At 37.5% G+C, this 26,042-nt stretch overlaps 2 protein-coding genes across 2 annotated transcripts in view; both read right to left on the bottom strand.

Moving 5' to 3' along the window:
- LOC140254018 (kinesin-like protein KIF20B) overlaps positions 1–2,339 on the bottom strand; it is a 28,297-nt gene extending 25,958 nt beyond the window's left edge. The window contains exons 1-5 of the mRNA XM_072340190.1: positions 2,184–2,339; positions 1,616–1,702; positions 1,368–1,493; positions 1,046–1,184; positions 41–225 (exon numbers count right to left, since the gene is read on the bottom strand). Coding sequence (XP_072196291.1) covers positions 41–225; positions 1,046–1,184; positions 1,368–1,493; positions 1,616–1,702; positions 2,184–2,339 — 693 coding nt within the window. The remainder of the gene's footprint in view (positions 1–40; positions 226–1,045; positions 1,185–1,367; positions 1,494–1,615; positions 1,703–2,183) is intronic.
- Positions 2,340–7,226: 4,887 nt separating this feature from the next.
- The window catches only part of LOC140253869 (kinesin-like protein KIF20B), a 31,090-nt gene continuing 12,274 nt past the window's right edge, over positions 7,227–26,042 (bottom strand). The window contains exons 15-35 of the mRNA XM_072339912.1: positions 25,847–25,986; positions 25,174–25,321; positions 24,344–24,611; positions 23,797–23,858; positions 23,456–23,575; positions 22,173–22,335; positions 18,280–19,483; positions 17,697–17,835; positions 16,831–16,953; positions 16,391–16,451; positions 16,023–16,148; positions 15,620–15,759; positions 14,280–14,435; positions 13,152–13,328; positions 12,077–12,241; positions 11,329–11,454; positions 10,596–10,799; positions 10,055–10,135; positions 9,200–9,326; positions 8,511–8,653; positions 7,227–7,640 (exon numbers count right to left, since the gene is read on the bottom strand). Of these exons, the coding sequence (XP_072196013.1) occupies positions 7,563–7,640; positions 8,511–8,653; positions 9,200–9,326; positions 10,055–10,135; positions 10,596–10,799; positions 11,329–11,454; positions 12,077–12,241; positions 13,152–13,328; positions 14,280–14,435; positions 15,620–15,759; positions 16,023–16,148; positions 16,391–16,451; positions 16,831–16,953; positions 17,697–17,835; positions 18,280–19,483; positions 22,173–22,335; positions 23,456–23,575; positions 23,797–23,858; positions 24,344–24,611; positions 25,174–25,321; positions 25,847–25,986 (3,951 nt within the window). The 3' untranslated portion in view covers positions 7,227–7,562. The remainder of the gene's footprint in view (positions 7,641–8,510; positions 8,654–9,199; positions 9,327–10,054; positions 10,136–10,595; positions 10,800–11,328; positions 11,455–12,076; positions 12,242–13,151; positions 13,329–14,279; positions 14,436–15,619; positions 15,760–16,022; positions 16,149–16,390; positions 16,452–16,830; positions 16,954–17,696; positions 17,836–18,279; positions 19,484–22,172; positions 22,336–23,455; positions 23,576–23,796; positions 23,859–24,343; positions 24,612–25,173; positions 25,322–25,846; positions 25,987–26,042) is intronic.

Raw genomic sequence — 26,042 nt, 5'->3', positions numbered from 1 at the left:
ATGCGTGCATTCATCATGTCTTTATAAAGTAGTTTCCTACCTCTTTTGTCAGACGAAGCAACGAATTTTTAAGAGCAGTTTCTTCTCTCACTTCCTCATTAGTCAGTTTTATGTAATCTCTCCACCGAGCAGGCTTCAGATCCATTTTTGTGTATAGCCTTCCTCCAATAGTTTTAAACAATGTATCCATCGTCCTTGGCAAAATACCAGCATCATCTTCTGTCCCTGTAAGCAATGCACAAAAGAAGGGCCCGGTTACTATTGTAAGCAACATATAAACATAAATGAAGACAAAGATAACTGATTCTAATCTCAAGGCATACACAAAGAATTTAGAGGCCAGTTACAGTCTGAAGCAATGTTTGCAGCGTTACTAGAGTGTTCCCTGAAAAATACTGGCTTTAAGCAACAGCTCACATCCCATTCCTTAGACACTACAGGGCATCACTTTGAAACAGCCAGAATATTCTGCATAAGCTTGGCCTTAAGAAGAAAAAACAACCCACAGCAAACTCCCACATTTAACAGACTTGCAGATTTTCAGCTGTTTACTAGTCTTCCTCCCCTCTCTGAAACAACCCTGAAATACAACCAGAGTGATGTCTCTGCTACAACATTCCATTCGTCCCCACAAACCCTATTTATAAAGATCTACAAGTCTCATAAAAACTGTTAAAGTAACTCAGCTCCTTTCCCACTGCCTTTTCTTGGAGCACGCAACTACCTCCACATCTTGCCTACTTCATGCCTTAGTTTTTCCACTGTCATTAAATACCATGCAAGCTTAAGTGTTTGGAAAGTCAGTCATGAACACAAGAGAGGATAATAAGCAGAAGAATTTCTATAATGCTGTATGGAAGGTGCATAAGAAAATAATTTTTGAAGATACTGGAAGAAGACGACTTTTCAAGGCTACTAGTATTCAAAAGAAGGCAACGTACAAGGCCTGTTGAGTAACTAGGTAAGAAGTCCTAACATCTCTCTCTTCTAGAAGTAGTTCTCACTTTAAGAAATTAATTCAAGGAAAAAACATTTCTGCTTGTACCTTGGAATGTGTAAGTTTTCCCAGCATTTGTAACGCCATACGTAAAAACAAGACGATTACATCCTTCTAAGAACTCTTGCACTGGTTGCTTCACAGTACCTTCAAAGAATTCTTCTTGAGTTGCGTCAGGTCCAAACACCTGAATGGTACCAAGAAGCTGATTAATCTCTTTGTTTAAGCAATACTTAGGTACTTGTAAGGAGTCAGATACATGTTGATAATTCTAAAGACAGTTAAGAAAAACTTGTTTGCTTTATATGAAGTAACAGAAAACAAGAAGCTTTTTCCACAAATAACTTAAAAGCATTTAAAGACAATTTACTCGTGAAAAGGTGAACTTCTGTGTTGTCTGTCCTGCATGTCCTGCAGTTTTATCACTCATTCGACCCGAGGAGCTCCTAGGGGACTTTAGTATAATGCTCGTTGAGTCCTCAAGTGAAACACATCCCTATTAAAAGGAAGCACAGGTAATGCAGGCATGAAAAAAGTTTTAAAAGGTCATCTTATGGGAAAGAAAGCATATATACTTTAAGGGTTGTTCTTTTGTTTATGATTAAATAAATGCCTTACCTGCGATCCATTTGCTCTCTCCCCTGCTGTAAAGGGCTTAATACGCAGGCAAACTTGTATGTGTCCCCTAGGCTCCAAACTAGACCTCTAAAATTAAAGAGCTGGAAGTTAGAAATCTGACTAGATCCTCTGTTTGATGATTAGCACACATTAAGGCAGCATTATTTTCATCATCCTATTGTAACAGACTCATTTGATAACACAGGAAGCAATAATATTCTACTGTTTTCACAAGTGCTTTGGACCCTGCTAAACTTCTTTGTCAGAGACTAGAATTTCAGAACAAGTACTACTGCAATACACTCATATACTGCACTCAGGCCAATTATAAGCAAAAGTACTCCATAATTGTGCTTCTCTGAGACAATGTTAGCTTCATCCACTAATACTGGTGCACCTCATAAGGTACCAAAGCAACACCACACATCTTGGTCTAGTCTATGCACAGTCTAAAAGCATAGTAAAGATGATTTCTGTCTCCTCTGTAAGATTCTAATGCTTCTTATCAAGAAAAGAATTAAGTTTATTTTTTAAAGTCCAATTAATTTTGATATTAAAACTTTCTTACCCGGCTCATGTCTGAGCTTGAAGAAGCTGAACGAAACTCATCAGAGAGATCTGTTTTAATATCTTCCACATTTACTGGTCCTGTTCTTTCAGGTAGCTCTATACTAGCTACATCGGATGGTCTGGAAAGTTTATCTTTGTCTGAATTTGGTTCCATTCTGCAAAATAATACAAACAAAATTATTCTTAGCTCTTTCCACACATGATGTAGAGTTCCTAACCTCTGTTAGATGGGACCAAGTGATATCTGCAGTTTGCTTTGTGTGTATGTACTCTTTTTTCATCCTTTTTTCTGTTCTACTCAACTTCCATTATCTCAAACCCACAAGTTCAACCAGCTTCCTATTCTCCCCTCCATCTCACTACAGGGAGCAAACCCTGTAGTGCCTAATTGCCTGTCAGACTAAATCACACTACAACTGCCCATCAAAAAAAACCCTTTTGCATGTAGCACAGCCTCGCTAGAGTCACGATGGCCGGTGGAAGTAGTCACAGATGTCATTTAATAAAAGCAATCCTGCTCTACGTATCGTTTCCCAGCATCTCATTTTGCAGTTAAGTATAATAAAAGATTATTAAAATAAAACAATGCAATGGCTTATCTCTGTAGCACCTAATAAACTGTTGGTATTATAAAGGATAACTTAATGCAGTTTACCACTAGACAGAGCTCAGAGGCGCTGCAAAGTCTAATAGGTTGCTTTGGCTGTTTAGAGGGCACTGTAGAGATCAGAAAACCTCATGCTAGAGTACAACTGTTGGTTTTTAAATTTGTCATTTAGCTGCTTCTCAGCAGTGAATCTGCTACAGAAAAGGAAAGTGTAATTGGTTTAGTGTTACAGATAGCAGACAGAACACCAAAGTAACCTCTAAGAAGTACATCTGACTAAAAATACCTGCATATTTTGTCCACACTTCATTCTTCTGCTGCTTCTTCCTGTGATACTACAGTTGGCACTTTTGCAGTTTTAATTAGTACGCAGAAATAGCTTATCAGGGTATCACTCAAATGTCATGTCAAAAAAGACTCTAGCCCTTAGGTGCTGCCTGGCTTGCTACAGCTTAGACAGAGATTCAGCTGTCTTCCAATACTACACTCTCTCGTCTAGGCTACAGCAGGGCACGTAAGGTGTCTGTAAGTGCTAATGAGGAATAGAAAACGTTGTTAAAACTTCAGCAGTTTAAACGACTGATGGGACCAAACGATCAAAGCCCCTTTGCTCGCTGACAGCACCGCCTCTCACGCAGTTATATTTTTGATCTAACCAGAAAAAATCGGGATGTATCAACACACAGCTCAGCCTTCCCACCTGACCTACAAAACGCAGATACAGAGTTGGACAAGGCTCGACAAACAACGCTGAAAGTTACACAGAAGGTCAGAGACGGGGTGTTCTCTTCCCTTCAGCCTACAGCTTTCAAGCACGGCAAGCGGATGTTCAAAATAAAAGAAGCTCGGCTTGAAATATCAGCCGAGCTTCAGCAAACGCTGCCCTACAGGACAGAATCGCCGCGCTGAAAGCCCTGCAGGTCGCTAGGCAACCAAAACTGCCGACGCCAACAAAGGAACCATACGTCACACAACCGCCGCCTTACGTACTTTGAGTAATGGCTGCTTGCAAAGCGGCATTTATCGGGATCCTGCTCTCGCGCTGTAATTTAGGATGTCCTAAGGACTGTTACAGATGTACTGAGGAACAATAATAGGTGTTCATTATAGGTTTAATAATTTGGCTGCAAGTGCTGAATGAAGCTCAGCTTCACTGCATTTACTAACCATGAGCACAGCTGAATAGCAATAGCAGCAAAACATGAGAAAATCAGAGCTTTTAGCACACCTGCTCAAACAATTGTATTTTCTGAACACATGCAATAAAATCGGAAAAACTTCAAGCAGTGCAGACACTGGGTTACAGCATGCAGAGGGCAGCCGAACCTTTGACCCTAAGCAGCTCAGATGAACTTGGCTGTGTACTTTTCAATCCTTTTTTAAGTACGGGAAATAGCACAGAAGTTCAAGAAGTGCCAAGCACCATTCTGAAACTGCTCATGTGCAGTACATCTCCTAAACGAGGCAGGTGTGTGAAAGATAGCTCCAGAAGCAGCAAAAGGGAGAGACACTGAATGCACTGCAGTAGAGATGCTCACTACAGGTGACACGGAAATACAGGAGCTGAAGGGGTTACGGTACCAGCAGCACTGTTCTATGAAGCTCACCTAAGCGTATCGACATGTGGGTGTGTTTGAAAGGAGCAAAGCGCTTCTACTCCCCTCCGCTGGCAGAGGGAGGGCTGTTGACTCGGGCTCAGAAGGGTCTCAGCGCCACCGTGTGGGCGCACACGGATGCAGCCGGCCGTGCTCCCGCACATGCACACTTCTCGTTCCTATCTTGGCTTTTCTTCTGTCACAGCACAAATCAAGCCCCAAGAAAGCTCAAGTATTTGCATGTCTATAGGGAGCTATCCTATTACAAAGAAAACACCCCAAAATATTCGGTTCTTCTTTCACAGAAAAGAGCAAAAACCCAACAAGAAAAACCCACTGTTACCGTTGTTCCACTTGCTACATTTTTACCCACAAAAGCTGGAAGAAATTATTTGAAACTGCGGCATTTTGCATTTGATAGGGAAAAGAACATACACTCTCAATTGGCAGATTCACACAGATGTCGAGTGTCTGAAGACATTTCCACTATCCTCCATACATTCGAGTCAATAAAGAAATCAGACCACAAGAAATTCAGCATCCTTCCCATCCTGCACTTACCTTGTAGATTTTTCTAGGTTTCAAAGTTTATTTGATGATTTAATGACAAGCAATCAAACTGTCATTCAAAGCAGCACGATGGAATGTAAATCTCACTGCAGGCAAGAGCAAGGTTACACAATGGAAGGAACAATCCTGCTAAACAGGCACTTTATCGATGGGTTCTGAAATTAAACCATACAGAAGAACAAGATAGGGCTCAGAATGAGCAGCTGGCTGAACTTCCACAGAATGTGCAACAAGGCAGACAAAACTCCAGGAAAGGCAAAGAAGAAATATGCTAAGGACAGCTCATTGTTTAAGACTGTGCCATGACTTTCACCTTGCATATTTATTATGCTTCCAGCAGTGACACTTGTTTAAAATGCAGAAACACTCACCTATGCCTAAGTGTCATCAGCGATGCACTCTTCTCCAGCCGTGAAAGAAGTCAACTCTAGTCCTGAAAAAGGTCTGTCTAGGCTGACACGTAGGAGAAAACAGAACATCTGGCCAGGACAAAGGACCTCAAAGTGTAAAACTACCTATGAAAACCTTAAACAAAATCTCCTGACAAATGCATTTATTTCTACTTAGGAAAGAAAGCCAAATTTGTGAGACGATCAGATTATTCTATGTAGCATTTGAATGAAGAGGTGAGAAAGGAAATGGCAGTGTCAAGCATGAGCTGACATAATATAAAACACAGCAGACACTGATAATGCTGTTGGATCAGAGAGCTATGGAAGAGCTGCATAATTTGATAGTCAGGCTTGCTTTGCCATTTGAAAGTTAGGTAGAAGATACTACTTTTACTCCAGAAAGGACATAATACAGAATAATATAAGGCTACAACTCTTCTGAAGGCTGGAAGCTAGAGAAGCAACTTGGAATGAGAATTCGAACTTACAAGTCAGGATCTATAGAACTGAATGGAGCGTTTTCCTCTTTTTATGTTTTAATGAACAATATAAAAATATAAGTTTTGTTGATTATCAATAAAATACATTTTGTATGCAGTCCAAGACAGGCGCACTTCACTCAGCATGGCCCAGGCAAGCCAAGAGGTTGGACACCTATGAAAAAAGTGTGATGGGAATGAAACAGACCAAAAATTAACATTCAAAACAATCCAGTAATCCAAGTAAAAGAGAAAAATAGACCAATAGTATTTGTACGGTTGGCAGTAATTCAACAAAATAGAGAAAGCTGCCTGAGCAAGAATCAGAGCAAATAAACTCACTGGGATTACCTTATTTCATGCATATCAAATGCAGGTCATTGCAAAAGTAATTTCATCTCTTTACAAAACACAAACAGAAGGGTTTGGAGATGGTTAGAATATACTCTGAAGTGTGTATTGGTCTTTAATGTACAGATGGTAACAAAATGTACAGAAGGTATAAGTGAATAAGTAAAGGAAAAACTCACCAATGGTGGTGCCTTGGCTGAAGAAGCTGGGGCAGTTCTCCCTGGTGAGCGATCTCCAAGAGATACTGCTTCAGTGGGAGTCAGCCCTTAAATGAGGTCTCAGAGGGGATGGAGTCAAGCTCCACCCCTCCTGGGAGCACAGCTACATCACTCTCACCTGTGCTCCCACAGCTGACCCCATACTTGTCTCAGCTGATTAATCAGAGGTTCAGGCTGTGATTACCAATCTCCCATACAGAAGTGTTTACTCCAGACTGGAACACTTCAAACAGTAGATTAACATTCATGGATATTAGAATTCCCCCCAAATGTATTGGGTTTATTTTTCCAAACTTAGCAATTTGAAGCTGAGTTTGCACAAGCGAGGGAAAGCATCTTTCTTCCACGCTGAGGAACTGGCACCATCTTCTCTCCTGTTGCCGTGCACAATTATAGTTAAAACTCCCCCTTGCCCAGGTACTAGCGAAACCCCCGCTAGGGCCAAAAAGACCACCGTGACTCATCAAGAAAGGTGGTAAAATGGCGTTTATTAGAAGTAATCAACACCTTATATACCTTAATTACTTCATCTACGCCCCTTAGGGTGCACGATTGAAATGCGCGCCAAGGTACATCACAAGATAGGGGACGGTAGAGGCTGGGTTATTATCACCGTCACATCCCGAAAAAGCCCCGCTACCGCCTACATATTTACAACATCTCCCCCCCTCCGAATACTACAAGGTTCAGCCTCGTTAGCATCTACAACACTCTCCAAAGGAAATTCTTTAAAAAGATTCGAAAATTAACTATACACAAATCTTAATGTGTACTCATGCTCTTCTCTCCCCCAGAGTTCTGCTAAGTACACCAGTCACGTAAGAAAAGCAATCCAGGCCATCCTGAACAAGTACAGTTATTACTGCACAATGGGTAAATAACAATCAGTCTTAAAGACACTGTTCCTATACAGGGGAGGCAAGACAAAAATAAATAAGTAAATAAAAATAAACCCTTAACCACAATAAAATTCAAACACATTTCAAGAAAGCTTGTATTTATTTCAGCTTCAGTGGAGTCAGTTTGACACCGTCCGAGAGATACTATACACCTATATACAAATTAAGGACACAATGGAGCAACTTTTACCGTTTATTAACAACCAGTTATAATAATATAATAGAATTCTGCCCTGACTAGAAGGAACAACCATGCTTCTTCAAGGCTATTTAGCTTTCCTGGATCGTAGCCGTCGCTTGATGATTTGATGATCACTTTCCTTCTTCTTTTGTTCCATATTATCCTGAAGAAAACATTTCAAAAGTTACTCATCTTTTTACACAAGACTGACAAGCTGTTCTTGACCCACGCAAACATATTTCTTCCCCTAAATGGATTTCAGAATGGAATTTGCTTATTATTTTTTAATCAGAAAACTATGGGATACCGAGATCATTTTAATACAGCTTAATCACAAGGAACAAACATGGAGAATGTACAAAATCCTGATTGTCTTAAAAAACTCACACATCTGAGGAAAGCCTGAAGGCAGCTTTCATTTTGAAATACTTATTTTCAAATGAGTATTCTAATACTTGTTTTGTGAAACATGAAGTGTTCAGAAAACATTCTTAGCCTAAATCCCTGTAGCTATGACTTGCCCAGAATTTCAATTCTTGGTTCAGTTCCATGTTCTCAGAACTACAGTGAGAGAAGTAATTCTCATCTTCTTCATCTTCTAACAAAAAAAAAACCAACAACTCAAACACATCAGATCCTTTACAAGTCGGCTTAGACAGAACAACATAGTTTAAGCATACCTAAAAAGCTGTCTAAGTTGTGCTCTAGAAAAGCATGTAGTAGAATAATGCCACCCCAACAAAGTGGAATTATATATGATTCCAAATTAGAAGACATCTCCATGATTGCTACATCACCTACTTAGTAAACTGTAAGCCAGCAGCCAAATACAGAAATCTTTGAGGACAAAATAAAACAAAACAGCAGGAAGACCAACAAGAATGGTAGAATAAAGAAATAGCTCAGTACTTTCAACCTCCTCCTGCAAATAGATGACACCTTCACGTTTGTTTGGACTCCTTAGTAGTTTATGTTAAGCCAAGACCACAGAAATGCATTACATTGCATAGAGTCGTAATGTATATTCACTTACCGAAGAAGCAGGTATATCTAGAGGGCCAGAAATGTCAGCTGAATGCAGCTTCCTTTTGGATCGTTTTGGCTTGATCTCTTCTCCTTCAGAACTCTCAGGTTCGTTAGATTTCGAAGAGTTTACTGCTGCCATCAGCTTCTTAGCTAGAAGAAATTTGTTTTGATTCATAAGCCAATCAACTTACTGGTTTTGTGAGTCTTTAAATCAATGAGTGCAAAACAAAAAGCTTTGTAACAAACTTGGTTTATAAATGATACATAAAATTTAAATAAAAATACTCGGAAATTGTACTTGCTCATCAAGGTTCTCTATTGCTTATATAGCTGAAACAGTTTATAGCTTCAGGTACGGAAGCTTAAAGCACACATTAAAATTGAGTATGAAAAACAATCATGGCTCAGAAGTCGCTGGAAGTCAGAAACTTCAGCAGGAGTTAAACAACGGGCCTAACTTTTGTGCTGACAGAAGCACAAGACAGAGCCAACTTTCTCTGTATAGTTGTAGGTTTTCACAAATGTAGTAATGAATCCCTGAAAAGATGAATAAATGCATTTACTTCATAAATCAAAGGACAACTTAACATGGCATACAAGTTCTCTAAGAACACATGCATTAATAGCCTACAGCAGAAACAAGCCATTCTACAATGCCTAGAAATCATGGAATAAAGCTTATTATTCTACACCAACCTTTAGAGTGAATAACAGAAGGAGAGCTTTGAATAAAATCTCCAATTTTTTGCAGTGTCTCATCCTTCTTTTTAGTCAGTCTTGAAGTATGCACTTGCTTTCTCAGGAAGTACTCATGTCTGGATTTCTGTTAAACAGAGATGTGAACACGTGAAGTAAGAGCATTGTTTAAACTTCATTTTAGTTCAACGTTATTTTAAGTTGACATTTTGAGCTTTGCTACTGACACCTCTGTTCATCATCCTGATGATACTACAACAGTAAGTAATGTAGACAATTCTATACCCTTCAGGGAGTTGTCAAAATCTCAGCTATTTCAAGGCATACATTTCTTAAAGTTTCTTAATGAAGCAGTAGTATCTTTAAAAGTAGCTCCCAAGCTGTGGAGTTGTTTCTTACACAAGCTGTTCTAATTACATAAAATAAAGAAACATACCAAACAGAAGACAACAGATGGGAAGAATCTACTACTCATACTCTGACCATGCCACGGATACTGCTATCACATGTAAACATCTGTTTTTAATAACTGCCATGCATATTAATAATAGGAACCTTAGTTTAATACAAGGGCTTCACTTACAAAAGCGCAAGATAATACACTAAAGCTTCTCTTCCCAACTATTCAGCGTGCATTATCCCTCTCTCCAAATCATTACACATTACAGCCATTACACACTCTGGGGACAGACTGACTTGCTCTTTGGTTAGCTTATGGAATTTAATAAGAAGAGCTCATAAGTGTATAAGATTCCCATTCAAGTATACAGATAAGGATAAGACACGGCTTCTTTCACACAACCACACAATTACAGGAAGTCCCAAACTAGCTTCAAAACTAGAACAAAAACCAACCTTTTTCTCGTCACTTACAGAGGGTGAATTCAAAGCCATGACAGATTTTGTATTTCTCGTGTTCTCACTTTTCACAAAATCCTGGGAAAATAAGACAAGTTTCAGCCATGATTCTTTTGGAAAGAGAAATTTACGTCACAAAAGGGAACACTTTAAACACTATTGCTAATAGTACGGAGGTATTTGCTAGTGGTAACTATTCCAGTGGAAATCAAATAATAAATAAACATGCAATTATAAAAACAGGTTGGTAGTGTTATTAAGATATCAATATTAGACATCTCATAATGATCTAAAGCTGATTTATGTCTACAGGTCTTCAAAGAAAATACACAATGGAGATAAGAGAAATTCTTTCCCTTCTCTTAAACCATTATCACTCAGCTTGGCTATTAGTTTTGTTTCATTAAATCTTGGACTCCCCATACTAAGTTCATTGATTAAATCCTTCAACTACTTTACTGAGCATTTTTTTAATGCTTAAATGAGAAACGGTAGAAAGGCATCAGATATTTCGTTTTCTGTTAGGTCTATGGCGTACCTCATCCATGTCATCACTTCTTCTTTTCTTTTTTGTCTTAGGCATTTTCCCTTTTAAAGGTGACATGCTGCCGTGTGGCTTTATCTCCATCTTATCAGGTTGCAGAGGTGGCAGTTGGATTTCCAGCTCCGGTTTTGGGAACCGACTAGTTTTTCCATTTTCTGTGGACACGTCAGAAGAGTCGAGGACAGATTCCGAATGCTCCTGATAGCACAGAAGAATTTTAAGTGCAAGTGTTAAGGTAGCCATGAGATGAAAAAGCTATAAAGCATCTGGAAAAGGATATGTAAGCATTCAATTTTCCTGCTGTAAGAACACTTATAACAGAAGGAGTCTATTTCAGTTACAGCAGAGTTTAACCCTTCTTTCCTAGAACTTGTTACATTTAAAATTATTTCTAATCTACGATCACAGAGGAAGAAAAGAAAATAAGTTTGCTGTGCCCATTTCGGTGGCTCTATAAATTGTTGTCCAAGTAACTCATCTAATCATGAGCCACTTCATAAGCATTAACATGAGGAGAGTTTTCAACAGCATGTGACAAGAATTCATCACATAATTGTTTCAACAGCTTTTATTCCTACCACAGGCTATAAAAACAGGTGATCTGTTTGAAAGGGATAAATAACATAAAACTTGAGAATTCTTTAGAGAACATGAGTTCTTTTCCTACTCATTCCTTATCAAAAGCAATACAATTACAACATTTTCAGATTTGAAGTTTTATACTAACCTCAGATTCATTTAATGAAGTGACACAGCCAGGACGTCGAGGTGACAAATAATTGTCTTCAGCTTCACATCTTAATGGAATGCTTTCTTCATCTCCAGTTTTAGTTTTGCTTTGTTTTTTCATAGGCTGTAAATATTTAAAATGAGTAAAGATTAGGCTATGCAATAGACCTCCAAAATATCTTGAGTTTTCTAAAGTTACAGTGTAAAATCTCAAGCTCAGGCACCATATGAACATGTAAGCTGAAACACAGCACAAGTGTGGGAAGGTAGTAACATGTATTCATCGTGTGATCTTCAGATATACCCTACTGGGTCTCACTAACAGTCTCAGGCAGTATTCTGCCTCCTAAAGAGAGAAAGCGAGGCAATATTTGGGGACAAAGTCTGTAATGCTGGTCGTTTTGTCATCCATTCCCCCCATACTCTCTGCATGCTCACAGCTGCTATGTTAGAATACCAGAAGCTAAAACTCTGCCTAATCTTCAGCATCCACATACAAATTACATTGCATGGAAAAGTTCCATAGCATATGCAGAGACATGGTGTTCTAGTAAATAAAATATTTTTGAGAGGATGAGAGCATGTAGAAGACAAAAAGAACCAACAAGTACTCATCACTGAATATGCAGTTAAAGGACTATATGCTAAGAAAAATGATTCTAGCTCCAGTATCTCCTAGGAAAACAGAAGAACAAAAAGGGGTTAACAAGATGTTAAGTACATACTTTCTATAAATATAATCATACCTTTTCATTTACAGAGCCATCCATTCCACTTTGTCTTTCATCAAGTAAAGGTAATTCCAGCAAAGCTTGGGGGCTACCATGGTTAATGCGCTGTTTTAATTCCTTTATAAAGTCATCTTTGTCAGCCAGTTCTTTTCTTAACTCTTCTATCACAGTTGCATTATCCTAATAAACACAGTAAAAATGGCTGTGTTGTGGGATTGGCAAAAGGAATTAACATACACAAGCAGTATTGCAATTACTTAGTAGCATCAGTTTTAGAATTGCAGGCTAAAACAGTTAACTATTGAAGAACAGTAACATTTCATGGATTTGTATGGTCACTGTTACAAGTGCAGTAGTCACAGAATTGCCTGAGAAGATGTAATACAATATATTTTGATTCTTCTCTTTTATTCTACTTAGGTGCTTCAGCCTTCATCTTTCTTAAGATATAATAACCCGAGCTCTTATTCGTTCCCAAATCCTTGGTACTGTGAGAAAGCCAGCAGTTGTAGGGGAAGTTTTGCTATGAGAATATCTTTCTTCCCAGAGAAAGTGAATCCAAACATTCTCAAAAGAGCACAACTCATTTAGTCTTCTGTTTAGCTTCTGAAGTTCTATGCTACTGTTTAGATTGGCTATCCTGATTAAAAGCTGGACATTGAAATAAGAAATGCAGCTTCCAGAGATCATTCCCCCTTTGCCTTTGATGCTTCCCTTAATCTCTCTTCACGTCCCTTTCTGTCTTTTCATGCCATTGTAGATAGTACCTCAGAGAAAGCAAAGAAAGTAAGAAACCTGAGACAGAACTACTATCTGACCGAGTACTGAGCCTAGCTTGGGATCAGGAAATGCTGTGAATTATAGGAAAAAGCTACAGATGTCCAATCTGAACTTAGCATCAAAAGCATCAAACTGACACCTGTTTATCTGAACGACTGAAAACTTTGAAACTTTAGTCATTAACAGAAATTCTGTTTCTGAAGAACAAAAATAAAATCTGGTGCTTTTTTGGTTAGCTGCACATGATGTCAATATAGTGTTTTGCAGAATGTGTGGGTAGCTATTCAGGTAGGAAGAAAGGAGAGCTGACCTTCCTTGAATCCTTTAAGGCAGACTGTTTCAGTTCTGCTATTTCTCTATCTTTTTGTATGGCATTAGAAGCCAAAGTTTTGAGCTGTTCTTCCAAGGCTTCTACTATCTGATCTCTCTCCTCACGCCACTTTTGAAGATTGCGGTCCTTTTCCTCCAGTTGGGCAATAAGTCTTTCCTAAATGAAGAACAGATTAACAGTGAACACCAGATTAACAGTGAACACCACCTACTACACACTGAACTGTTGTAACATTTCGGTAGTTAGAACTGTTTTACAGTCTTAGTAAATGGATGATCTCTTCAAGATTCACAGGAGCTCTAGAACTAGTTGCACTACAAACCTACAGAAGCAAAACCGTGCTTCTATTATACAACCTATATTTCTCTCCTTGTGAAAAATTATTATTAGTATTAAGAACCTCCACTTCAATTTGCTCATTTAATTATTACTAATGTGCTTTAGGAAAATGAAGTCACAAAGTGATAATAGTACTAAGCTCCTCACATCCTTCTTTGCTGCTTGCAGGTCCAGAAAGTCAGGACTAACTACTTCCAGATGCAAAAAAAAGCTTTGCAGAATGTACAGATTCACTTGTTTAAGAAGTTACATGACAAGTGCCCAGTGAACAGCTCAAGTAACTCAAGTAACTTTGTTATCAGTCACTACTTGGAAAGTGATAAAGGAGCAAAAATGTGGCAGTTTGACCAAGTATTTTTATTCAGTAGAATAAGAAGTCTGTGGGGTTTCTTTAGAAACTCAATTGCCTTTTCTTGCTTATAAAGGCTTAAAGGCCTTCTGCTTTGCAGAAAAGAAAACAAACAAAAGCTACTGTATAAAATGTTTTCTTAGCCTCATTAAACAGTAATCTATTTTTCAACTGTAATTTTCTTATTGATGTCCCACGTATGTTACATTTCTTTATGCACTTAGGAAAGATTTTTCTTTTCGTGCCCACCCCCATTCCTTCCTTTTCCAAATCAAGCAGTTCTCATACAGGCTTTGCCACATAAGAAAGCAAGGGGACTTGGACAAGCTGCTCTTATGCACCTTTACTGTTAATACTTGGTATGAAGTTGTCTCCAAACTACAGACACCAGACAACTCTGCCAGGACCTCATCACTTACAATTTCTGCTTGTTGCTTTCCATGACGTTGTCGGTCCTCAGCAAATTTTTTCATTTCTCTGTAGCGAAGATTCTCAGCTTCTTTTATCTGATTTAGGAGTGCTTCTTTCTCCTCCAGCCACTTCTTTCTATCAGTTTGATACTTTGTCTCACTTTCCTATTTCAAAGAAACCAAAAATGAAATAGTGAGTCATTAAGGAATGAAAGTCTTAAAAGCCAGGTCATCATTAAATAGACTTACTTCTTCAAGATAACAGAAACATTAGCAGTTTTTACTACAGAATATTCCCAAAGCCATGTATTGAATAATCATTAGTTCTTTTCCATTAAAAAAATAGTAATTTCCAGTATTTCTTATTCAGACTGGAGAGCCTCCATAAAACATCTTTTTTTCTTTATAAATGTTCGCACAAGCTTTACAGAACTTACCCCAACAGTCATTGTAAGAAAAACTCTTTTAACTTAAAAATTTCTAACACTTTATGCTGCCTTGCAGCAGTTGTAGAAAAACTTGCAGCTCCTTCAGGGTTGAAAGACAAAGAAAAGCAATACAGTTTACACTGTAGGATATAGTCTCCTTTCCTATCACAATCAAACCTACTGACAGACATTCTCAGATATAGGACAGAGCACCTGAGAAACTGCTTGGAAAAAATAAAAGTCTTTTAACCGAGGAAAATTAGAAGTAGACCCTCAGCCCAACAAAAATGGCTTCCCAGTGATAAAGTTTGATGATGATTTCAATAGCTTATGTTAGTTGCTTAGGCAACTAATAGAAAACAGGTTTGACAAATATACCGTAAGTTACAATTTGCTTTGAGTTAGTATTCCTTTCTTGCAAACAACAATTGTATAAGTATACTCTGCTTATAGCACATTGACATGGTATAGAATGAAGCAGTGAATGTTCAACTTTCCTCTCTTCTTGAAAAAGGGAATTGGCTCTGGGCATTAAAAAAAATGTAATGAATAAGGTTACTCAAGATGAAGAAGGAAAGAAGTTCAGAAACATTCTACAAACAGAGGGGATGTAACCTATTGTATAGAAAACTCCCACTGACAGCCCACTGCTTTTATTTAAAAAAGCAAAGAACAACAACAAAAAAGCATCAGATAGGTTAAGATAACTGTTCAGAGGCCAGCAACAGAAGCACTGCTCATGGCAGCATAATGTAGGGAAGGCTACACTTCCTATACTATGGGGGCATCGGTGATGCCGCTCTTCATGTACCACCAAAAAGCTGCACCTGGTCCCTATTGCACGTTGCACTGCAGGTTTTACAGGAAGTTTCTGTAATCAATGTAATAGTTTATCAGGTTACAGCTTTGAAGTTAAGTTACCTCCAGCTCTTTTCGCAGCTTTGTTAATTCTGTACTGTTTTCATTCCCATTTGCCTCATCACTTTCATTGTTCTGCTGCTGCCAGTCACTATTGCTCTGGTTTTGCAGTTCTCTGTATTTCTGTTTCCATGCCTTCAGTTCTACTCAGTACACAAAATGAGGTTAGATATCATGACATTTCAAATGTATATTTGAAATACCATACCAGTGACTTTTTACTAAAGCCAATTAGGTTTTCTCTGCTATAGACACAAAGAAATAACAGAAGCCTTTAACTACAAGAAATTTGTTGGTTACTATGGAACATTAATGCCGAAGTAACAGTCACATGAAAATGGAAGTGGCTATCCCAATACATCTAAACCACTTTTGCATCCCTGCTCCCTTTCCCTGGAAAGATTACCTGAAGCTAATTTTTCGTTCTCTTCTAACTGAGCTTCAAGCATTTGATCTTGTACAAGCTGAGTTTCTTCTTGTTCGTCTAATGTCATCCGCATAACTTCAATTATTTTTTCCTTTGCACACAGATCTGAAGGTTTGAAAATTTACAGATGAATTCCCTACTACCTCCCATTATTCTCAAGACAAGATTCCGCCACGACCAAAAGCTCTTTTAAAAGAAATAGAGCATCTCTATTGAAATATTTACATACAAATATATACAGAAATGTTTTCAAATAGAAACACATGAGACTCACCAAAGTCATTAGCAATGTGACAACATTTAGATGGATATTACACACACACACACACACACAAATAATGGCTGACCTTCACATATTTTCTCATACTGTTTGGAGACTTCTTCCAACTTCTCATCATTCAACAGCTCCTATATTTCATGTGGAAAGAAAAGTGTACACAGTAGAAACAAGCAGAATTTTTAAGACAGCCCAGAATTAATAAGTTTTTCATATAGCATAAATAAAGACTCAAGCTGATAGAAAGTAAGTATTGCAAGACATTTCAATTAACATATCATGATGTCACTCAACAAAATCAGGTTATATGCATGTATTATATGTGTATTTACTATGCTGATCATTGTATTTAAAGCAATCTGTAGTGACTAATTATTTCAACATCTTTCATGGTCTACCACTAATCTCAGTTGGCTACTTTCATTTTACCCCAGTTTTTTTAAACCTTTTTCCTGTTGCTTTGAAAACTTGCACCCTTTGTTTAATAAAAACTAAGAGCAAGTAAAATACCTGTTTAAGTTGTTGGATAGAAAGCTTTTTACTATCCAGCTCTTCCTTAAGCTGTTTTTTAATCCTTTCAAGTTCATCCATTTTGTTCCTCAGAGATATCTCCATAGAACGCATTGTGGACACCTGTAATGTAAGTACAGCTCACGGTTAATTAAAAGACTTCTGTAATCCAAGCTAGCCAAATACTTCTTCTTTATTAAATAAAGAGGAATTAAACAAGTGCTGAGTAGGAAAACAACAAATGCAAGGTTACAAAGGAAGACATGAATTTATTTTTAAGCTTCAATTTTCCACCCCAAGCACACCAATAAACATTCAGACTAAGATCCTGCAAAATGGGTTTTAAAATATCTTCTTGTTCAATAATCACATTTTAACTATTAACATCACTGGAGTTGAAAATGAAGGCAAAAACAAACAAACAAACAAACATATGCTTGTATTAAAGAGCCTCTGGAAATTAGTCTATTTCTCTTCAAGGAAATAGCATTTTTCTTCCCAGTTATCAGCATTTTTCACAAGACTTAGGTTTGAGGCTTTGGAGTTACCACAAATACCAATAGCAAGGCACTGTTACTGTAGAGATAATAACAAGTCCCCTTCCAGAAGCAGATTAGCCATTCTCTTCACAAACCTTACTCCAGACTACCAACCAACATTACTTTCCTCTGTTCATTATCTATAGGAAACCATGTTTTAACTCCTGGTCCCCTCTATAGCTTCAATGGCAACTTTACCTAAGATTTGCTGCTAGCCACACTAGTGTGAAATTTTCAGCTTCATAGTTAAAGTTTGAGAAAACAAGTTTTAACAACAGAAAGCCAAACATAATCCTATAGAAAAAAATATCTCAGTTGACTACAAACCTCGTTTTGTACTTGCTGAATTTGTCTCTTGGCATCAGAATATTTGTCTTTTAGATCTGCATACTCTTCTTCTTTCCTCTGCAAATCTTTGTTCAAATTCAGTACAAGGGCAGAACTCTCAGAAAGAATCTTTTCAAGCCTTTTGTTAAAAAATAAAGAGACAAAGAACTGTTACACATCTCATGGAAACAGCAATTACAGCTAAATCCATGCCCTACCTGATGGTTTCTATTTATAAATAGACTCTTAGATCTATCTAGATCAGTTACAAGATTTAAACAATTACTTTTGAATTTCAGCTTGCTTCTCATAATCAGATTCTGAAGGAATAAATTCTTCAGATGCTACTCTGAGGGATGTATAACAAAACCACAAAACCACCAGAAATCCCCAAATTGTTCTTTATTTCCTTGCACGCTCCTGTTTTCCCTTGGAACTCAAGTAGTGTACCAAAGCATCCTAAAGTAGTAATTTGGCTATTGATAAGCATGCAAATGCATTAAGTCAAAGGGATGTTCCCATGAACTATTTTTAACTCTAGTTCATTCTCAAAGGGCTCTAAGTTAACTCAGTGGTTACTTACGATTCTATAGATTGCGCTTTCTCCATTTCACTCTTTTCCTTTTCCCAAAGAGAGTGTTTCATCTGCTCCAAGCTGTTTTTCAGCTGCATAACTTCTTCCATCAGATCTGCTTCTTTGATACTTAACTCTTCAACCTTTTTGTCTGCATTAGCAGACTTCTCCTGCAGAGTTGCTGTAACTGTTTCTAGATTAACAATAATAGATTCCTTTTCTATAAGTAATTCTTCGAGTTTTGACACATTGTCTTCCTTTGTCCTGAAAGCCTCCAGGAGACATTCAAGCTCTTCTATTTTTACCTCACAGCTGGCAACTTCTTCCTCAAATAGTGCAATTACTCTCTGATCTTCTGCAGCCTTTTTTTCAAAGTCCTGAGTTTTCTTTTCTATTTGCTCACGTAACTGATTCACAAGATCTTCTTCCTGACCATTTTGAGTTGTAATCTCACTTAGCGTTATTTGAAGTTGATGATTATGATTTTCAGCGTCTTTCAGTCTCTTCTCTAGGTCTTCAGTGCCTTGAAGCAGCGCTTTGATCTGCTGACTTTTTTGTGAAGAAACATCAACAATAATTCTGCATACTTCCCAAATCCTTTCAAGACTATAGTAAGAGGAGAGGTCCTGCACAAGATCTGATATGGAAGAAGTCTGTGACTGAACACATGGAGAACTAATTTGAGATGTCTCTGGCTCATCTTTTGCGGAGTCTGAGGAATCCTTTACATTGACAAAGTCAATATTGATGGCGTGAAACTCTAAGTGACATTTGTATAACTCATCTAATTTGGTCTGCGTGGCTTTGATCTGTGACACTTTATCAATTATATACTGTTTGGCAACTTCTATGATGTTATTTAGTTGGACATTTTTATTTTCTAGAGTCATATTTATAGATTTCTGTTCATCCAGTTCAGAAGCAACTTGACGATAGTCAGCTTGATTCTGCTCAAGTTGTTCAAGGAGGGCACCAGCTGTTTCTTCAGAAAAAGAGAGTTCGATACGCAGTTTTGTTACCTGCTTACTGAAATCTTCTTTTTTATTTTTTTCTCTTATGTATTGCTCTTCAAGACCAGCTAAGTGACGTTCCAAGACTTCAGTTCTTTCCCTCAGTGCTAGTATTTCCATACGGTACGCAGAGCACTTTTGTTTCATGTGTTCAATTTTCTTTTGCACTTCAGTGCTCTTTTTCTTTCTCTCCTTCACAACCACTGAAACAAACAAAAAACAAACAAACAAACAAACAAAAAAACAGGAAAAGGAATGTAGGTTGATTAAAATCATTATTACATAGCAGTTCACAACACCAAGTAGCAACTACTAAATGAAAAACTGTCATAACATGCAAGCCATGCCATCACATCACACGGTATTTGATACTAGTAAAGGAGTTAAAGCCCTCTGAACACGTAATCAGGTGCCTCAGATTTCTATACAGAATTCACAGCAAAAGGTTTTCAGTCTGGAAGAATACTTTTACCATAGCACTACTCAAACCTTCCACGCCACACCAGTAGAAAATCTAATTAGATTTAAGAGACACGGGAATGAGATAGATAATTCACAGCTATATTGTTTCTATCTTCCCTGCTTCAGCAAGCCCTATAACGCAGCCAGAAATCACTCCATCTACACCTAAGTGGTAGATAGACAGTTTTCTAAGAAATTTCATTCAAACTCACAGTCCTCTTACTTTCAAAAGAAAGATAAAATCCTGGACAAGTTGATCATTTCAGTGTTGATATCTGTCTCTTTTTTTCAGTTGATCTCTAAACAAAATACTTACTGTTTTGCATATAAAGTTCACTCAGAAAGGTGTACAAGTTTGCACACTCAAGTTCCTATAAATATTCCATTAGCTTGGGGCTGTTTCTTTCTTAACTAGTGAGCAATAGCTAAGATCACATGCATTTTCTTTCTATTAAAAGTGACTTCTGCTATATTTCATCACTGCTTTAGAATCCAGTTACGTCCATTCCATAATATGCATACTTTTAAGTATTAAAAAAAATAAAAATAAGTCAAGACTTATTAGGGACTGTGTCACCACAACAATATATTCCATGGTGATTCTTGTACAGTCCTTTTATTACTACAACTACAGAAAAGCAGAATTTTATAGTGCCCACATGCAGCCTGCATTACACACAGATTCACATGCACTGCATGGAAACAGCCCCTTAGCTCATCTAACGAGTTTTAAATCATTTGAGGGCTGTATAAAAAAGTCATACTGAAGCAATAGCAATGGCATGTTCCATCCCAAACCAGCTTTTGGGTTTTGATTGCTCCCAGCAACACTAGTGAGGGGAATATGATTTAGAAGTTATCTAAATGCTTTATGCTGAAAACAACAAGCAAGCACTAACGCAAGATAAATAAGACTTGGGAGAAGATGTTCAATTCTCAGTCTAGAAGCTCCTTACACAGGAAGTAAGCATTATTACAGAGCATGGGAAACAAGACCTAAAAGCTCAGAGAATGGTGTAAATACCCTGATCTTTAAACCAAGATAACCTATCATCTCCTAAAACACTTTTGCTCATGTTACTTATATAACTAATTCTACAAAAGAACCAGCGCAACACACCTGTGCTCATTGTTCTACTGTGTATATTTAACATAGTTAAAGAATAGATATTTAGCAGTTTTTGAAATTGGACGCTATTAATACTCACAAATAGAAGAAAATTTTAACATGATTGAATACTCAGTACTTATTAACAGAAAACTTAATGCTGACATTGTGACTATCAGCTACCCATTTTATTTCCTATGTGGAGCAGTGCTGTCATTAATTTTTTAAATGAGAGCTTTGGTCATATGATTATAACAAACCTACTACTATTTGGAGTATGAAGGAGTCCACATCAGCTGCGCTTCCCTCCCTCAGTCTCTGGTAAGATGCATATATGTGATGCCATTCAGTGGTCACATTAGGATTCAATATTTATGCCAAATAAAGATGGCAGAGACAAATCATCCAAGAACAGCATCTCATCCAAAGAAGGCCTTGACTTTCTCCCTTGCACATATTTTGCAAGAGGAATACAAGAAAGGAAGGAACTATAAGCTAAGTTTTAGATTTTCCGTTTTACATTGTATATGCCTTCCATAATTCTAGGAAAACTGATGCTCAGCTGTGCCCAGAAGTGAAGTTAAATGCATCAGAGCTTATCAATACCATATTTTGCTCAAATATTGCCCATACAGCTCCATGTTCTTGATTAGTCCTTGAATTAAGTAGACAAAATAAGAAATGGTATCTTCCCCACCCCTCCTCCTCAACTTTCATCCCTAGTGAAATTCAAATAAACAAAGCAAGAGGACTGGAAGTGTAAACACAAAAGTTGTGCAAAATATGTTGTCTATGGATTTAAAAAGATGGAAAACCTTCCTTTGCCAGCAGTGTCACCTTGACCATCAGTGCATCCACAGCACCAGTATGCATATAATGAAACACTGTTTCACAAGAGCAAGCAATTAGCAGGTCATCAACAATTTTGATACTTGCTCCAGGAAAAACAAAACAAACAAAAAAAGGCACTTGAACAGCTGATGCTACTCAGAAGACCAGCAACAGCAGTTGAAACAGTCCTAAAGAAACTGCTTTAAAACTATGACCAAATCTGCAAGTGCATCAGCAGATGAGGAAAAAGCAGCAAAAAGGAAATAAATAGTGCAAAAAGCTTTTATTTCAAGCATTCAAAAATGAACAAGCATAGGACATTCTGAAAAAGGGATATTTACATAACAGTTACTTCTATTTACAGTTTAACACACTGGCTTTTCTCCTTATACCATAAGGTATGCGCTTCACAGCCTTTTGCCTCCGATCCGGAAGAGGAATCAATTTATTGTTTTGGAAGACACCTTGTTCAACGATGGAAGAAACTGTACCTTTCTTTGGAGGTGGCTCTTCCACAGTAGGCTTATCTTCAAGACAGCGCTTACTTCCCACTTCCAACTCAGTTTCCTCATGTTCCTTGAATTGGCTGCTTTCAGCTACTTCATTAGTGTTCTCTTCCGCCAGTTTTGCTTTAATGGTAGTTACAGTCTTTTCCTGTATTGATATAAGATCAATTACATTGAAGCTTAACAAAAGGAGCACTTAAGTCTCAATAATAATCCGTAGGCAAATATTTACACAAAACCATACAGGTAAAATATTTACCCAGTGACTCCATAGACATCAGTTACAAATCTCAATAGCAGACAGAACAAGTACACCTTCAGAATCAAAGAATTTCCTGTTTCCAAGAAGTCAACATAATTACAAACATGGTTGAAGAGCAAATGGTCAGCTCTCATACAAGTTCATCACATCACACTTCTGCTAAGCTGCTAAAAATCACTTTCATTGTGACAGATATAATCCAACCTTAAAGCTTAGTCAGCTCTGTCACGCATATTTTAGATTGTGTCCTTGACCAGGAGTGAAGTTTCCTTACTTACAAGATGACAATTGTTAAGCCATGCTGGCACTGCCAAGGACTGATTACTCATCTTTAGTACCTAATGAAAAGCTTCAGAAGTATTCAGGCCACACAGTCTCACAGATAGAGTTGGAGCCTTGTTCTTGGAAGAAGTAATAGGTGTGGACATGACTACTCATCACAGTCAGCTTTAATGCTATGGAAATACTAAGTTGCAGTGGTGCAGACAGTCAAAGGCTAAGAAGGGTCAAGTAGCTAAGTTTACAAGGGAAGTGATCTGAGTGACAGAATTAACTAGAAATGTTTTCAGAGCTACTTCAGGCTACCAAACATCAAGGTAAAGAATGAACAAAAAACACCAGAAGTGGTATGCACACATACTTAATCAAGCTAGTCTTCACATATTCAGCAGCTTGCAGTACATTAGTCAGGAGAAAGTTTTATTGACTGCATAGAACGTAGAGATATCCTGACCATTCACTCACACTTCAAACTCTACTCAATATACTTTTACTGCTGCTCTTCCTCTGATGTAGGAGTGTGAAGCAGGAGTTAGTGGAACACACTGATATTTTTGTTGTTTGTATTAACAACAACTACCTTCAGATAAATTTGGATTGCTTACAATTTCAAACAAGTACACCAGCTACATACAGAAAATCAGCTTTCCAAAAGTGTGTTGATTACAAGCATAGGGTTAGCGTTTTTCTTTTTTTGTATAAGGATACTGAGATGTGTAAAACTCACATAGTCTTTTACTTTTTCTTCTAAATGAGATTTTAAGTCTTGTAGCTTTATAATAATGTCATCTTTCTTCACCACGATGTCCATTAGCTCTTGAATCCTTTCATTTTGTGCATTCATTTTCTTGGAAATAAAAAAAAATAAAAATTAAAAAAAAAAAAAAAGTTCAGCCATCAGTTTCTAATGTAGTGTTAAGTAGCTGAAATACACAACGCATGAAAGGCAAGTTCAGTTAAGCTAAGCTCGGTAAGAAAGCTATTAGTGGAGCCTACTGGAATAGCATCTTTAGCTACCACAAGTTGGTATTAAAGCAATTTTACACAAGATATTCTTGATAAAGTTACCTCAGTTGCTTCTTTAAGTTGCTCAACAGACTCATCCAATTTAATCATCTGCATTTCAAAGTCTGTAACACACAGAAAAGATTGCATTACATAAGTAGCCAATAGATAGTTTATTAAGTAATCAATTTTTCCAGATATTCTAATGTTTAGGTAGCTCTTGAACAAATTAATTAATTTGCATGTGGTCTTCACGTATTGGGAGTGATTCAAAAGATGTCTGTATTTCTTGGAATGAGAACAAGGCATCAACAAGATGTAAAGAAGAGTAGGGATTACAATAGAAAAGTAAAAATCAAGATATAGATATTTAACCCCATACTTATGAAAGCTTAAACGTGCTAGTTGCAATTTAAAGGAGAAATACAAACAAACAAACCAAGAACTGTGGAATTGCTCAACCTGAATATACACAAGGAACAAACTATCACTTATCTCAGGCGATCATTCCAAAGGTAGAACATCTCCTCTACTTCCTACTCAAACTGGTTATTTCTATTTTAGATTAATGAACTACTTTTTTTTCTACCTTTCACATCGCATAACTCACCTTTGTTCTTCTGCATCAACTCTTCTTCAGTTTTAAGTAGTTTGGTGTTTTTCTCTGTTAGCTCTTCTTTGGTCTTCATTAGTTCAAAGTTAGTTTTCTCCAGCTGCTTTTCAAACCAACCAATAGCTTCCTTTGGGTCCTCCAGGGATGCAATGTAACTATGTGCTGCCTCAGCTTGCTCTTTAATATCCGCAATATCATTCTGCAGAGAATCAAGAATGCCCTCAAGATCAACACAGGTGTCAGGCACTACGCTATGTTCTCCACCCTGAAACATAATTTATAATCAGTTAAAATAGCTAACTACAAAATAGCTGTTATTTCTACAGATAGTCTGGATAGCCACTATGAAGACAGCCATACAAAAAGATTTTAATTTCAGCTTCAAAACCCTTTCAAATTCACATACAACCTGATAGAGATTCGCATGGGGGGAAGATATGAACTGGCAATCTATAACAGCTAATATATTTTATAGTATTTGATGACGACACTTTTTTTTTTTTTTTTTTAATGTCACCCCAGATGAATCTCCTTCAAAGTTAATGTACAAGTTCAGATTCCCCTTTTCTTTGTACACACGGTAGATTTTCATTTTGTGTTGCAGAAACACAGAAAAGCCCCAAATTCCCAAAGCTTTCTGAACCTGTTCTTGAGGCTCAGCAACTATTCCTGCTAGATGAAGAATAAATGCATGTTGCTCATCATACAGCAACACAGCATGCGCTTCTTTGTAAACAGCCTTGTGTTCCTATAAGATGTGCCCATAACATTTAAATAGTAAAAAGGAAAATATTTAAGAAAAAAAAAGAAAGAGAAAAGAAAAATACCGGGGGTTCAGCTTGTTCACAGCGAGGCAGACTGTTTAATTTCTCTTCAGCTGGGTTTTTAGCATAACCACTTACAAGTTCCTTGAAAATTTCAAGGCGCTTCTCAGAATTTTCTTCAAGCCGTTCTCGTTCATGGGAAAGGCATTTGCTGTAATACAAAAGAGAAAAGATAAGTCAGCTAAGTTAGCCAGCCACTAAGCTATTTTAGTATAGCTTCTTGTAAACAAAGATGCTTCTCTATTTAGACACCACAGAATAATACACAGAATATTACTGCTACACTGACATAGAAATGTATTTCCCCACTCCCCAAGATTTGCGGGAGGTAAGTAAGAGAGAGCAGCAGCAGATGACAACAGATACAAATGTTTACTAGAAGAGTTTTTTCTGAGCTCCTCGAGCCAGAATAGTTCTGTTTGCCACTAAAAGAATGATCAATAAACAAACCCACCACTCCTCAGCCCCCAAATCAAAGCCCTTCCTGCACCGCGTTTCTCCTAAAAATCACAGTCCAAACAGAAGCTGATTTCTTAACAGAGACTAAGTAGAAGAACAAGTCCAGCAGAATAGTAGACTAAACTTTCCTCTAATCCAACTCTTGGCCACAGGTGAATATACCCTCAAATCTTTCCTTTTCAACCAACAATTTTAAGAACAATTAAAGCTAACTTACTCAAATTCTTTTTCCTGCTCAGCAAAATGTTGAGCAAATTCTTGTGCCACTTCATCACGAATTTTCAGTTCCAGTAGTAACTTGTCCTTCTTCTCAGCAACAAGTTTGTTCTTCAAGTCTTCTACAAGATTCAGCAGTGCCTAGGATAACAGCAGTATTAAGTTTTTCATTATGCAATGGTTTCCCTAGGACTGAG

Source organism: Excalfactoria chinensis, chromosome 6 (genome assembly GCF_039878825.1).
Source record: "Excalfactoria chinensis isolate bCotChi1 chromosome 6, bCotChi1.hap2, whole genome shotgun sequence".
Taxonomy (NCBI): domain Eukaryota; kingdom Metazoa; phylum Chordata; class Aves; order Galliformes; family Phasianidae; genus Excalfactoria; species Excalfactoria chinensis.
Note: the sequence above shows the minus strand (reverse complement) of the source record. Positions and strands in the feature narration are given on the sequence as shown.